The sequence below is a fragment of the Mustela erminea genome, chromosome 13 (assembly GCF_009829155.1).
Source record: "Mustela erminea isolate mMusErm1 chromosome 13, mMusErm1.Pri, whole genome shotgun sequence".
Lineage (NCBI taxonomy): Eukaryota > Metazoa > Chordata > Mammalia > Carnivora > Mustelidae > Mustela > Mustela erminea.
This window is the reverse complement of record NC_045626.1, coordinates 61,028,452-61,044,572: the sequence shown is the minus strand read 5'-3', so window position 1 is coordinate 61,044,572 and position 16,121 is coordinate 61,028,452. Positions and strand designations below refer to the sequence as shown.

The window sequence follows — 16,121 nt, the reverse complement described above, 5'->3', positions numbered from 1 at the left end:
AATGTTTCACTTTTTGGTTGTATAGAAGCTGTATATTAAAATATTATATTTCTGCTTTTAAAAAAAGATTAAAAAGCCAGACCATGTCATATTTTTATATTAATTCTTCATAAATCTAAAAATATTTAGATAAAACTGAAAGTGTATTATGGAATATACTGTGTATGTTTCATGGAATAAAAATTGTTCACTGTGTATTCTTTTTTTTTTAAGATTTTATTTATTTGACAGAGAAAGAGATCACAAACAGGCAGAGGGAGGGGGGAAAGCAGGCTCCCCACCAAGCAAAGAACCTGATGCGGAGTTCGATCCCAGGACCCGGAGATCGTGACCTGAGTCAAAGGCAGAGGCTTAACCCAATGAGCCACCCAGGCGCCCCTTCACTGTGTATTCTTAAAGTAATGTATAAAAATACAGTATAGTTCAAATATTGTTATACTAATCTTTCATTAGAATACTGATTTAATTTCTTTCCGATCTTGACTTAGCATGCCATCTGAAGTCTCTTAAAAGATTTATGAGAAAACCACCCAATATTAAGAATTTTTAAAAAACAAAACTCTTAATGTATCTATAACTGTGCAATGATAACTGGTTTCATGATGCTAACATCAAAGAAAGTCTTCTGGGCAAAATACTATGGTAAGAAATGCTGATAAGGTTTAAGATTTTTATTAAGTGTTAAAAAGTGTTTAGCCTTAGATTACAAAAAATTGTAATTCTAATGAATTTTGTAATCATAGAAGCATATGATTTAACAAGTTCACTTGGGTGGTGCCCAAATTCTCCTACCATAGAGCAGAGCTCCATCTTTATTTCAAGCAGACACTCAACAGACGAGAAGAATCTTCTCCTCACCCTCTTACCCACTGCCCTCTCACCTGCTCCTTTTCCAATCAGACCTCTACTGCCCCAGAGACAGAGATATAATGCAGGTACCAGCTAAAAGTCAGAAACAATTTTTTACAGATTATAGAGCTGCTTCTTGGTTGTTTATTTTCCTAAAAACCAGCTCCTCACAATTTAATTGGTTTTTGATATAATTTTTAATCTATTTAACAACTATTTTTAAACTCTTTGATTGAATATCTTAGAAAAAAGAATTATCATTAGAAGCATAGGAATCCTTTTAATATATTGTTGAATTCAGTCTACCAATATTTTGTTGAGTATCTCTACATCTGTGTTCATTAAGGATACGGACATGTAATTTTCTTTTTCTAAGGTGTTTCTGCCTGGTTTCGATATCAGAGTAATGCTGGCATCATAAAAGAAGTCCTTCTTTCCTTTTATTTTTTGGAATAATTTGAGATACTAGCTTTAGTACAGTGAAGGGAATCATCAAAACAAAATTAAAAGGCAACCTACTGAAACCTACTTACAAATCATTTATCTGATAAAAGGTTAATATCCAGATGACAGAAAGAACGTATACAACTCAGTACCAAAAAAAGGAAACAGCCTGATTTAGAAAATGGGCAGAGGACTTGAATAGACATTTTCCCAAAGAAGACATACAGATGACCAAGAGGCACATGAAAAGATGCTCAAAAAGAAAGAAAAGATGCTCAACATTACTAATCATCAAAACCACAGGAAATCACCTCACACCTCTCAAACTGGCTATTATCAAAGACAACAAAAAAGTGCTATCAAAGATGGAGAGCAAAGGGAACCCTTGTGCACTGCTGGTAGGAATGCAAACTGAAGCCCCTATGGAAAACAGTATGGAGGTTCCTCAAAAAATTGAAAGTAAAGGTACCATATGATCCAGCAATTTATCCAAAGAAAATGAAAATACAAATCTGAAGAGATATATGCATCCCCACATTCACTGCAGCATTATTTAAAATAGCCAAAATATCAACACAACCTATGTCCATGATAGATGAATAAATAAAGATGCTGTTTATATGCCCAGTGGAAAATTAGTCATAAAAAAGAATGAAATCTAACCATTTGTGACAACATGCACCTAGAGGGTATTAAGCTAAGTGAAATAAGTCAGACAGAGAAAAACAAATACTAAATAATTTCACTTATATGTGGAATCTAAAATACAAAATGAATGAACAGACAAAACAGAAACAGACTCTTAGACACAGGAAACAAACTGTTGGTTTCAGGGGGTGGGAGAGGGGCTGGGTGTGGGTTAAATAGGTGAAGGGGATTAAGAGGTATAAACTTCTAGTTAAAAAATAAACAAATTATGGCGATGTAATAAACAGCTTAGGGAATATAGTCAATAATATTGTAATAACTTTGTATGGTGACAGATGGTAACTAGACTTATTGTGGGCACCATTTCATAATGCATAAAAATATCAAATCACTATGATGTACAACTGAAACTAAAAGGATATTGCATATGAGTTGTACTCTAATAAAGTTTTTGTTTTCTGGGTTTTTTTTTTTTGTTTTTTTAAATATAGGGAAGAAGGCAAGCTGGAATGAGTTGGAGGCACTAGGTAGGTGTGTTAGCCCTCAGTTGGTGGCTGCAACTTCCAGAGAACTCTCAGCCAATACGAGTTGGCAACAGTGTGCTAAGGAGAGCCCACATGATGAGAAGACGTTAAAAACAGGAGAACTGCATAAATCCAAATATACTGAGGATAATGAAGCCAGGTTTCTCAGTACTGGAGATATCAGTGTAAACTCATGGTTTCAACATATTTATAAACGAATCTGGATACATGGGGATGTATATATAAATACATGTATTTCCTAGCTGTGACCACTGAGGGGTCCTAGAAGTAGTAACACCTGAAAAGCAACAGCACACTTACTACTCATACCCTGGTTTCTAATACTATTCTCTACCAAAAGGACTCAGGACTTCTATTCCAGGACTGGGACAGGGAAAGCATACATGAAACCTCAAATATCCACTGTGCCAGTGAATAATGAGCCAGGTTAAGTGACCAAATGGTGACAGTAAAGGATTAATACTGAATCCAGCAGTCCGCCCTGAAGTAAGTACATAAAAGAGGGTAAGGTAAATCTCTTCTTCATCGTGAAAGACAACTAGAAAATGTAGAAACACAGAATTAGAAAATCACCATTTGGTAAATAAGACAATACTAACAGGATTCAGGCAATAATCATCACTGGGGTGCTACAAGTGTGAAAAGAAACATGATACTCATTATCTCTAAGGATCTCCCTTTAAGACATTCATTAACTATAGTGGAGAAACTGGCAGACACCATTTTAATTAAGCAATAAAACATTTCTAGTAATGGGACAAATCAGCATTGTTCGTTACCTGAGAAGATGTACTGAGAAAACAAACAGCATCATTTCCATGGTGTGAGGGACATTTTACAAAGTAACTGGTCTATACTCTACAAAAACATCAAGGTCACTGGCAAGAAAACAGCAGCTTGCCTGCACCCTTTCCCCCACTTTTTACTAGGGAATGCCCAGGAAAAAAAGAAGGATGACTTGGTCAAATTCCCTGTGATCTTCCTAATGACATCTCCCAGCAAACACACTAATTTACTTTTCTAATGAAATGCTTATAAAAGGATATTCCTGGTCTGTCTAGTATTGGGTATGGTAAAGAAATCTGAAATTTATGAATTTATGTGGCACAGCTGTTTGAAAAAAATATCACATAAAGTATGTAATTACACAAGTATAAAATAGCTTTTGTAACTGAAATAGCTCCCCCTTTTGTGTAAGCAACGGATAATCGCATGCACAACTTAGAAACCTCATGTTAAATTTGAACCAGTTTTTTTTTTTAATTTTTTAATAAACATATAATGTATTATTAGCCCCAGGGATACAGGTCTGTGAATCGCCAGGTTTACACACTTCACAGCACTCACCATATCACACACCCTCCCCAATGTCCATAACCCTCCCCCGGTCACCCTCAGTTTGTTTTGTGACAGTAAGAGTCAGAGTAGAGTATTAATGTTGCAAAAAGTGCCTAGGAAGCATCATTAGCAATCCCAATTTCCTCATGTTTTCATCTAAAATTATTACTAAAGCTTAGTTCTGGGTAATTGATTCTGTGGCTCTGGGTTGATGATGCAACCCTCTGTTCTTTCATGAAAGAGGACAGACTGAGGAAGTGTTCTATGTTCAAAAAGGATAAAGAAGACAGGCTAACTAAATGTAAGGTGTGATCTCAGATTAGACTCAGAACCAAAGAGGAGATTTCTTGCTTATTTCTTTGATTCAAATACATAAAACTTTATTAGGGAACTGGGGGATTTGCATGGAATCTGTGGACTAGATCTTAGCACTTTAACAATACTAAGGTCCTAATTTTGATGAGTTTACTATAGCTATTTAGAAGAAGGTCTGTGTTTTCAGGAAACTTAGGACAAACTGGTCATTATACCCGCAAATGATTCAGAAAAAAGTTATATATATACATGTATAAAATAATAAGGTAAATGTGGTAAAATGTTAGCAACTGAGGAATCTCAATGGAGGCAGCATATATTCTATTTTTAAATTCTTCCATAAATTTGAAATTATTTCAACTTAAACTAAAATATAAAGATGAAATAAACATTTTGGGAGGCAAAAAAGTACAGAGAAAAGATCAGCTCTACAATGAATTAAATTATCTTGAAATCTGGTGAAAGATGTTTTGTTTGTCTGTTTTACCTTTTAGATTCTGAGTCAGCTTTGGAAGAAGACTGAAGGAATTCACTGCTAGACCTGGAATCTCTGAATTCTCCAATTACTGAAAGTATAATTTTACGCATGTTTCCATAAAAGAGCTGAATATCATTAGGCCGTTGGGGAAGATCATATACTGAAACAGAAAATCACGTTTGAAATACATGAATCTTCACATAATCACACCACAAAGTAACAGATAAACTTACACATTAACCACCACAGAATATTATTTTCTTAAGAAGGTTGAGGATGTGGGTGCCTGGGTGGCTCAGTGGGTTAAGCCGCTGCCTTCGGCTCAGGTCATGATCTCAGGGTCCTGGGATCGAGTCCCGCATCGGGCTCTCTGCTCAGCAGGGAGCCTGCTTCCTCCTCTCTCTGTCTGCCTGCCCCTCTGCCTATTTGTGATCTCTGTCAAATAAATAAATAAAATCTTTAAAAAAAAAAAAAAAAAAAGAAGGTTGAGGATGAGTGACAATTGATGTTTACCTCTACTGACTAGCATGAAATCATAGGCAGCTCAGGCTCTGGCCTTGAATTTGGCAACTTAACCTCTCTAAACCCTAGTCTCCTCAAGGATAAATATAAAGTAACAATTCATCTCAGAAGTTATTGTGAGCATTAGAGTATTAATATGCTTAAAACTCCATATGCAACAAGCTGACTGTGGGCCAGGTACTATTCTAATCCCTTTGTGCATATTAATCTAGTCAGCCTTCACAACAGCTCTTTGAGGTAAGTATGTATTATCTCTACTTCAAGGATGAGGAATCTGAAGCACAAAGAGGTTAAGGATACACAATTTATAAGTGGTGGTCTCACAGACATTTAACTTTAGCAAATCTAGAAACCCAGAAATAATACTACTAAATTTGGTGATTAATAAAATAGTGCTAGAGTTGAACATCTCTAGCTTAGTCCACCCAAATTTGTATACACAAGAAATTTTACAGAACATCCTTGTATTCCACATTTAAATAAAACATTAAGAGGGGAGCCTGGGTGGCTCAGTCAGTTAAGCCTCTGTCTGACTCTTGTTCTCAGCTCAGATCTTGATCTCAGGGTCATGAGTTTAAGCCCCCATTGGGCTCCATGCTGGGCATGGAGTCTACTTAAAAAAAGTAATAAGCTGGACATTAAAAATTACACTTTTTATTTTTTTTTTAAAGACTTTATTTGACAGATGGAGATCACAAGTAGGCAGAGGGACAGGTAGAGAGAGAGGAGGAAGCAGGCTCCCCGCTGAGCAGAGAGCCCGATGCAGGGCTTGATCCCAGGACCCTGGAATCATGACCTAAGTGGAAGGCAGAAGCTTTAACCCACTGAGCCACCCAGGCGCCCCAAGAATTAAACTTTTTAAATGAAAAAATTTTTAAAAGAACACACTAAGTGTAAATTGATATTTATAATAACCAAGATATTGGACTATAAAAATTTAAATCAAGTACGAAAATATTTGCCGCAAATTGTATCATCTTGCAAAAGCAAGATTATAAATACCTGTAATGATAATGTGTTCAAATAACCATGTAAAAAGTTCAACTGCAACATTCTCACAGGTGATCTACTATACTAACCAACACAAGACAAAGTAGGATTGGTTCCTCCTTTCCTCTGGATAATATACCATCTCAAGGATTCTAGTACTCTGGTATCCCAAAGACCTACCTGAAGTCCCAACTCAACCCCATCTTAGATGGGAGTCTTGACAGCTTACTTGAGCTCCTGGTTGGGTTTGTCAACATGACCCTTAACATAAAACATTTCTTGAATTTCTGTACATGCAAATATCTTTGGACTATCCTTCCCCATTCTGGTCCCCATCTTCTGCATCTTGTCAACTTCTCATTCTTCAAGATACTTCAAGAGTCACCTCATTTTAAATGGGGTATCCTTTCTCTATATTCTCCAGATTCCTTTTTTTTTTTTTTAAGATTTTATTTATTTATTAGAAAGAATGCAGGAGAAGGAGAGAGAACACAGAGGGGGAGGGAGAAGCAGACTCTCTGCAGAACAGGGAGTCGGATGTGGGACTTGATCCCAAGAACCTGAGATCATGATCTGAGCCAAAGGCAGACACTCAACCGAGCCACTGAGGGATCCCTATATTCTCCAGATTCCTAAACACACATCCATCATGGCCCTTTTCATACCACACATTAATCACCTGTGTGATGTTGTTGCCAAATCATGCAACTGTGCCAACTTCTGAACCACCACAAACCCATCTACCTATTTTTAATCACAGTATTCAGGACTGTTGTAGTATGTTACTAAGTGCTTCTGTCTACAAAGCATAATTCAGTTTAACTCCTTTATTTATTGAGATCTTTCTTACAATGAAGGGAGGAGGAAGGTAAAGCTCAGAGGAGATAAACTGACAGGCATGGCTTTACACGGTTTCAATTCCAAATCCAAGGTTCTTTCCATATTCGGCTCCCTTAAACTGCTGACAAGATCCATTTCAAATCTTTTCACTTTTTTTTTTTTTTTAACTAATCCACCCCTACCTTCCCTTTGAGTAGATGATCTAGACTCCTAATTACCAAAAAGATTACAGACTATTCTACATCACCTCTACACAGGCATAAATATTCCTTTATCATTTCATATTTTAGAAGTAATATATATTTTACCATTAAAAAACTAAGTAACAAAAATGGGGAGGGGGGAAACACTACCACCTGAAATTCTATTACCAGAACATAACCACTGTCAATAGTTGGTGTGTATACTCCTGCAATTTTACCTACATAGCTGTATATAGACACATTAAATTATTTTTACCATGAGATCTTAATATGTAAACTTTAAAAGTTTTTCTTAATTAAGGAAGAGATTTCTCTTGTCATTTAATATAGAGTCATACTGTTTTAAGAGCTTCAACATATTCAATTACATAATTAAACGATGCCCTATTCTTGGACACTGAAGTTACTTCTGACTTCCTGCTGTTATGAACAACACTGTGACAAAAATCTGTCCATTATTACACAATCTGTATGTCTCAGTACATATATTTTTTAACAGTAATAAACACCATTAGATGCTTAAATGATTCAGCTCAAATACAGCTAAAAATCTAGGGTGGAATTATTCCACAGCTGTCTATTTTGGATTTTGTTTCCCACTGTCACATCCTCCTCCATATATTGCACAGCAGACACAGAAATCTCAAAATGAGTTCAAGTTTGCAATCATTAAACCTTAAACAGTAATTACTTTGAGTTTAATAATGACCATTCTCCTCCAGTTTATAAGTCTATCCATAGAATAGGTGCCACAATACATTAATAATATCCAACATTTATATAGCAAAGCTCTCTCATTTAATTTTCACAACAACTCCTTATGAATGAGAAGTTAGGTATTATAGCTCTCATTTCCGAAAAAGGAAACGAGCTCAGTCATGTCCCGAGTCATACAGCAGAAATGGGGCTCAAACTCAGCCTGACTCCATAATCTAATACTCCTCCACCCTATAACACATCACTGGACCTAGATAAATCTTTTGAGTCATTTGTAGTAGTTAGACATGTTGAAATTCTTACCTTCAGTTACTAGTAACTCATCCTGAAATTTTTCCGCAAAATCAATGTGCTGCAGCACACTATGTTCTGGAAGTACTTGTTCTATAATCCCTGGTTTATGAGATAGGGCTCTGCCAATAGAGATTTTTATTCAAAAATGATTTTACATAAATTAGATTTTCATTAGTGTATTTGGCAAACCTCACAAACAGCATGCATAATGTGTTGGTATATAGATCTCATGTCTTAAATCCTAATATAAGTAATTTTTAAAAGAAAATCTATTTTGGAAGTTCCCTTCAAAGTTATACATGGTAGTACAGTATCATCACTTTCAGTAAAATATTAGCATTAAAACAAGAGCTCCCTAAAATGAGGGTAGAAAGAAGAGTGAAATTAGCTTCTTTTCAGGTCTTACATTTTTCAATATTTGTATGAATTTGATCATAGTTAGAAATCTGTCTCAGAAAAAAAAAGAATATGGCAAGAACATGATATAAGAGTTGTCAGAAAGAAAAGGTTTAAATTGCCATGTGACTGTATTTTTACCTGACCTCTTCTAAAGAATCTCTGAGGTAAGAGAACAGAAATGTAAATTTCTCTATAATACTCAGATGTTCACAAACAAAAGAAATCTCATTACTATGTATATGTGGCAAAGAGGAGTTCTAAAACAATATGCTAATTTCTATATCCCAGTAGAGATAAAGGGGGGAAAAAAATGCAAACCTGTAATTTAATTTCTCCAAATGCCAGTTTCTATATTTAAAATACTTAATTGAGAAACAAAACCAGGTTCAAGGTTGAGCTCTTTACACTGGGTCTATTCTAACATCATGTAGCTATCTATCATTCAAGTCTCTTTTTAAAGGGTCTAACAATCCTCAACAAATTAAAAATAAAACGATTTCCTAAATTATGTATCAGAATAACACAAAGCAGAGCACAAACGGTTGGATGAAGAAAATACTGGTATATTCATGTAACACTCTCCTACTGGGAGTGAATGATTTCCTACTGACAGATGAAATGTTGTGAGCTTCATTTATTTTATATTCAGGCTCTATAGGCTAGGAAATAAAATTTTATAATGCAAGAACTCTTGAATTCACCATGCAAAGTTACCTATGTTTAAATCACACCTAAATCTAAATGTCTAAATTTGATATTTTTGTGTATTAAAGTATATTTAGAAGTACCAAATTTTCTAGAAGCACATGCGTTAAGCTAGTCAAGTTAAATACCCTTTTTAAGGGTATTTCTAAGTACAACTTTCTAAGTACAACTTATTCCTTTTCTAAGTACAACTTAGAAAAGTACACTTCTAAGTACAACTTAATCCTTTCAAATAATTCACAACACTCCCAGAAATACTACAAATAAGTAAGGTGTGTTTATACACAATATATTCTTTCAGTAGTTCCTAAATCTGTTCTAAAACTGACCTATCGTCATTAGGAACACCATCCTATTATGAAGTCTAAGGTTCCTATTTGCGTAAAGGAGAAGAGGCACAATATATATGTCTAGAAAAGAAGGCATAATGCAAATAAGGCAAATGGGTTTCCTACACACATTTCTTCCTCATAAATTAGACTATCACAGTGGACTATCAGCTATACAAATTTTACCAAGATTTTTTCAGCCACCAGTTTACTAGTAAGTAGCTGAGCATGTTCTATAACTTTCAAATCCCAAACCATTTTTAAGCCTTCATTATTTCTACTGAAGAGTTTCCAACATCATCTAAGATAAATAACCTACCTTCGATACTGCTGTCTTGAAATTTCATCGCCACCAAAGAAGTATATAGTTGACAGTTCTGTTGTGGTTGTATAATTGCTCTCCCTGACTGATGGATTATATATTATAGTAACATCCTGATGCCAAGGAAAAAAAATCATGAGTGAATATTAAATATTTTTCTTAAGTCATTTCATTGTGAGTTAAATATCATATGAGCCTAGACAGTCAATACACATGGATGTACATGACAGAATTTCTAGGAAGATCAGGTATTCCCATCCCTTCATTACTCTCAAATACTAGTTTTTAGCCATAAAATATGTAATTATTAATTTAACCTAAAAATGAGTCCAATATTTTTAGTGCAGAAACTTATACTTACTTCTCGTGATTTTTCTTTGAGCACAAATTTATCTGGAAAAATCCTTAAAACTTTAGGATCCAGCAAAACTTTTTTCTGAGAATCCTTAAAACCTACTGCTTTAACAAACGCTGCCCGAGAGCCAGTGTTATGAACAGAAAAAACAATTCTACTTTCTTTGCCAGGTATTAAGTCATTCACTGTTACCATGTAACTGTCAGATAACTTTTTAACATCTTCCAAAATAAGATTACTTGTTCCTCCATATCCAGACAAAGGTATCTATGAGCAGAAAATACATATATCCAAAATTATTTTTTATGTAAGCAGAAAGAAGATTAAATTATAGACAGAAAAAAAAACCTTCACCAATTTAATACAACTATTATTTCTTGTGTACTTTGGCTAGTTACCCCAATTCCAGTCCAGCATTATATTAAAGAACTTCTCTTAGGACAAAAACAAATCAAAGAGTTGCAAAATTATTTACCTTCCAATTTTTAGGTATGCTAAATTACTTCATTGTTATACAAGCCAAGCTTAGATGATTAAGGAATAAAAGATTAGTATAGATAAACTTGCTTAAGAAGCGTTTAGGGTGAAACATACTGATGTCAGTAATTTACTTTGAAATGCTTAAAAAAAAGAGACAAACGGATGGTTGAGATATGTGGATCTAAGAAATACAGCAAAATGTTAACTGTAGAATCTAAGTGGTAGGGTATGTGAGGGTTCACCATATAATTCTTTCAACTTCCCAATAATTATCAATTTTGAAAATGAAATGTGTTAATGAAACAAAATCTATTGTTCTATACTCCTGTTAGCTTTTGATCTACCAGCATGAGAAAAGAAGTATGCCAAAGGGACTGAACAGAAGCCAAGAACTCAACTCCCAGAGGACAGACCCCCTGGTAGCCAGAATGCAGACTAGAGGCAGGCTTTAGGGGCCAACCGGTGTGGTCTCCAAGCCAGGCTGCTTCCACAGGGTTCAGCACTATCAGAAAACAAGGATTCAAGAATAAAGACTATAAATAAAAATGTAAGAAAATAGATATGGTGCTGGAAAACAAACTTTCCATATCCTTTAAAATGCACTCCTTGGGGCGCCTGGGTGGCTCAGTGGGTTAAAGCCTCTGCCTTCGGATCAGGTCATGATCCCAGGGTCCTGGGATCGAGCCCCGCATCGGGCTCTCTGCTCCGCAGGGAGCCTGCTTTCTCCCTACTTTCTCTGCCTGCCTCTCTGCCTACTTGTGATCTCTGCCTGTCAAATAAATAAATAAAATCTTTAAAAAAATAAAATAAAAATAAAATAAAATGCACTCCTTTAAGTGGCACCTGGGTGGCTCGGTTTATTAAGCATCCAACTATCTTGGCTCAGGTCATGATCTGAGGATCCTGGGATGGAGCTCCTAGCTCAGCGGGAGCCTGCCTGAGATTCTCTCTCTCCTGTTCCCTCCCCCAGCTCACACACACGTGTTCTATCTCTCTCTCTCTAAAATAAATAAACAGGGGTACATGGGTGGCTCAGTCAGTTAAGTGTTTGCCTTTGGCTCAAGTCATGATATCTAGGTCCTGAGATTGAGCCCAGAATCTCTCAAATAAATAAATAAATAAATAAATAAATAAATAAATAAATAAAATCTTTAATAAAATAATCTTTAAAAAATGCACTCCTCGGGCACCTGAGTGGCTCAGTGGTTTAAAGCCTCTGCCTTCGGCTCAGGTCATAATACCATAACCCCATAATCTCTGCTCAGCAGGGAGACTGCTTCTCCTTCTCTCTCTCTCTGCCTACCTCTCTGCCTACTTGTGATCTCTGTCAAACAAATAAATAAAAAATCTTCAAAAAAAATGCACTCCTTTAAAAGTGATCTATCATTCCTAATTATTAAACTGTGTTTCAGAGGCGCCTGATGGCTCAGTTGATTAAAAGTCTGCCATCTGCTCAGATCATGGTCTTGAGGTCCTGCAAGAACCTGCTCAGGCTGCCGGCTCAGAGGGGAGTCTGCCTCTTCCTCCCCTTCTGCCCCTTTCCCCCCATCCATGCTCTCTCTCTCTCTCTCTCTCGCTCTCAAATAAATAAATAAAATCTTTTTAAAAATAAAATAAAATAAAGTAAAGTGTTCCAAAGAATGTCTTGCAAACTTGAAAACACCAATAGCTTATTTTGAGTTGTGTTATGCACTTAAATTAACGTTTTGAAAAATTAAATTAGGGACCTCATAATTGGTACTGGCTTGCCCATGTAGTCCTCTCCACAAACCACCTGATTCTGACTTGAAACCAGACCATCAGGTTATGTGGTACTCTGGCACTGTGTCCTCAGCTCATGTAGAAGAATGTTCTTCCTGAAGACAACACTTACATGCTTTTTTTTTTTTTTTTTTAATAAGTAAACCCTACCCCCAACATGGGTCTAAAACTCAGAATCCCAAGATCAAGAGTCACATGCTCTATTGACTGAGCCAGCCAGGCACCTGACGACTTACATCTTTAAACAATTTTGCCCACCACAGCTCATGGGGCCAAGGTGAGAGCTCCACAGAGAATAAGTCAAGCTTCAGCATCATAAAAAGCTAGATTTGCCATAAAGATCTACTGTTTTAAAAAACCATTTCAAGGGTGCCTGGGTGGCTCAGTAAGTGAAGCGTCCAGCTCTTAATTTTCGCTAGGTCATGATCTCAGGGTCATAAGATCGAGCCCTGTGTTGGGATTCTTTCTCTCTCTCCTGCTGCCCCTCCTCCTATCCCCCCTCACTGTTCAGTCTCTCTCTCTCAAAAAACAAACAAGCAAAAAAACAACCTTCTAAGCACTGCTAATCTTGTAATTCATTACATTCCTTCTCTAGCACTAGAAAATGGACCAACATTTTAGTTCCAGCCCCACAGCCAAAAACTGGATTGTTTTAAAGGTATGCACTTTTACGGAGTACACTGTGTTTGATTACCCTGTCCTTCTTTCCTTTTCTCAATGATACACCAACTTCATCTCTCACTGCTCTAAATAAATCTAAAGAAATGAGTTGAAATCCTTTTTAAAAATTATGTTGGGAAGAAACAAAATATAAAAAGCTCTCGTCTTTGTATCCCTAGTTCTGGATGAGTCTAGTAAATGGTGTCAATAGATATGTTGCTGAATTGAAAGAATACAATTTACTTGGAAAGGCAGTATCTTAAACAATTTGATCTGGTTTTACCAAAAAATATGTTCCTGTTGGGTACACTTCAAAATTCTCAAGCTGAAATGAAATTTAAAGGCACAAGAAGAGATGGTTTCCTATTGGAATACTATGGAGACTACTCTCAAAATACAACACTTGTACAAAGTATATTAGTTACTTCCTAACTTGTTTGTAAAGCAAGGCAATCACCTATTCTGACTTACAAAAAGCAGAGTATACATAATTTACCAATATTAAACTAATAGTTACAACATGTAAGAACTCCACAGGAGGAAAAAAAGCAATAAAATCATCTTACCGTGAACTTAATGCCTGGTTGTGATCGAATTCCCAGTTGTTTAATTTCTAGTTTAGCCAACATACAAGATAATCGAGTAGGTGCAAATAACACAGAGATATGAATGTCTTCTTTTGGACGCATTCTGATCTCACAGTTACTGGTTAGTCGTTCTTCTGAACCAAAAGTGTGCTGAAGCTATAATTTAAAACAATCACTGCATACAAAAAAGCAGGAGTCCAAATAAAACTGCCATCAACCAACCCAAAGCTTTTGAAGAACTACCCAATGGTCTGCACAGGTAAGTGGTCTAAAAGAACATGGAACAGCACCAGGCACTCTACCAACCTGAAAGCAGTCCTGGTCTTGTCCTCTGATGAGCAGTCGCAGATGTTGGGTTGTAGATGTACAATTATTGCGTAAAGCTAGCTTCTGAAGCCTAGAAACAATTACACATTATAAATGCAGTTTCCCTCCATGGATACTGCTACAACTATAAAACCAAAGCCAATTAAAACTGACTGCAATGTTTAGAGATGGACTGGAATATACTACTTTATTAGCAGCCTGGAGAGGTAATCTCCACAGTTCTAAGATGCCACATTTCTGAAAACATACTCAAAACATAACCACTTTGTCAAAGAAACTCTTTGGGCTTAATCATTCTCCTATTATAGCTCCTTAGCGGACCTTGTTATTTACACTACACATAGAAGTCTTTAGCTGTCTTGTAAAACAATCAAATGAAAATCCAGATTAACAAATTCATTAAGTCGCTAAGTCAATACTATGCTTAGGTTGAATTCCTAGCTTTCATGCGAACAAGGAGTCCCAGGCACACCACTTAGACGTTTCACTCTAAGAGCCTCATTTGCACAAATTAGTCTTTTAAACAGTACATTGAATTAACCATACTTTTAAAAAGTTGTGATATGCAAGTACAATAGACTATGAATAACAGCTGGCTGGTGGTAAAAAAAAAAATAAAAAAACAAAAAACCTCCTTCAATCTTTGAAAATACATGAATCCTCTTCATTGGGAGAATAGAAGATCATTAGTAAATCTCCATTTTATTCAAATTCTGAATAATGGCAGTTATGTTATTTAAACTGTGGTCTATGTCTTGTCCAACTTGGGATAAAGGGGAAAGGGTGCTGAGCTTAACCTCAGAATAAAATACAAGACCTTCTGCTATCAGCATATCCAAGAAAAACATTCATACTGACTAGGAGAGATTTACTGAAAAAAAAAATTCTTTAAAAGCTTTTATGTTTTATCTTTTTTTAGAGAAACGTAGTTATCATTTTCAAGTAGCAGAGTTACCAATCTGGGGAAGAGGGAGTTCAGTTTCTAGTTTTAAAAAGGAACTACACAAAATAAAAAAGGGTTAACTTCTTTATTATATAGGGGTCACACAAATTAGTAAGAAAAAAATACTAAATCCTAACCAACAAATAACCAAAGTATAGATGCAGACTTATGAGAGAGAAACTAGAATGAATGAATATATGGAAAAATGCAGAACTTCAAAAATCCAAAAACACTGAAATGAAATACCACTTTGGACCACTTTACCCTTAGAAAATATAATTTTATTAATTATCATTTCTATCTACAACTGAGGCAAAACGCATTACTCAATGAGAACATTGCGCCCCCACATTATACATGAATTTTTTCCTCTTTACTCTAGAAGAGCTCCCTTCAAATCTCCATTTTGCAACAAGCACCTTCCTCCACAAAAACAGGCAGAGAACAGGCAAGTACCACATCAGAAGGGCATCTAGTAAGCACCAGCGTCTCCCACCCTTTGTTTCTGAGTCCTCTCCTAGCACCCACTGGGTCACAGCCCTCTGACTGTTTCCTACGACATTTCTAATGGACAGAAAATGATCTCTTTCTAAGCAGACAGTACACCACTTCATCATAAACTCTGCTGCAACATCCTTACAAAGGATCTATCCTTTGTAAGATAGATCCAAAGGATCTATCGCTTTCAACAAGACCACTTTTAGCCATCATGTGGCGTAGCATCCAAGGACTAAGGTAGTCTCCTTTTTCATATGACTGGCAAGCTCCTCCAGGCTGAGTTAAGATTAAGACACCTAATCAACTATAAACAGGGGACATGACAGCTCTTCAGGTCAATTCGCTGTGCTCGCATAGGGCTTACACTTAGATCTGTTGGATTAGAAGGTGGACCATGAATCTCCATGAGGAAAGGAATTCGAGAAATAAAAGAGGACAGCCTGAAGTCCCTTCACTTAGGAGAGAGCCAGAGAAAAAATGCCACTGACAAGTCTAGAAGTATGCATAAGGCAGTGCCCCCATTTTCAACCTCACTAATGGAATTTCTTATCTGGAAAAAAAAAAAAAAAAGT

General features: G+C 36.1%; 1 protein-coding gene across 8 annotated transcripts in view; it reads right to left on the bottom strand.

Moving 5' to 3' along the window:
• The window catches only part of CEP192 (centrosomal protein 192), a 133,730-nt gene that overhangs the window by 27,675 nt on the left and 89,934 nt on the right, over nucleotides 1-16,121 (bottom strand). For all 8 annotated transcript variants that reach the window (XR_004278327.1, XM_032311492.1, XM_032311493.1 and 5 more), the window contains 6 exons: nucleotides 14,088-14,178; nucleotides 13,761-13,937; nucleotides 10,300-10,560; nucleotides 9,936-10,051; nucleotides 8,193-8,302; nucleotides 4,627-4,777 (listed from right to left, as the gene is read on the bottom strand). Coding sequence is in view for 7 of the 8 variants with exons in the window: in XM_032311492.1 (XP_032167383.1) it covers nucleotides 4,627-4,777; nucleotides 8,193-8,302; nucleotides 9,936-10,051; nucleotides 10,300-10,560; nucleotides 13,761-13,937; nucleotides 14,088-14,178 (906 nt within the window). In the remaining variant the exon portion in view is untranslated. The remainder of the gene's footprint in view (nucleotides 1-4,626; nucleotides 4,778-8,192; nucleotides 8,303-9,935; nucleotides 10,052-10,299; nucleotides 10,561-13,760; nucleotides 13,938-14,087; nucleotides 14,179-16,121) is intronic.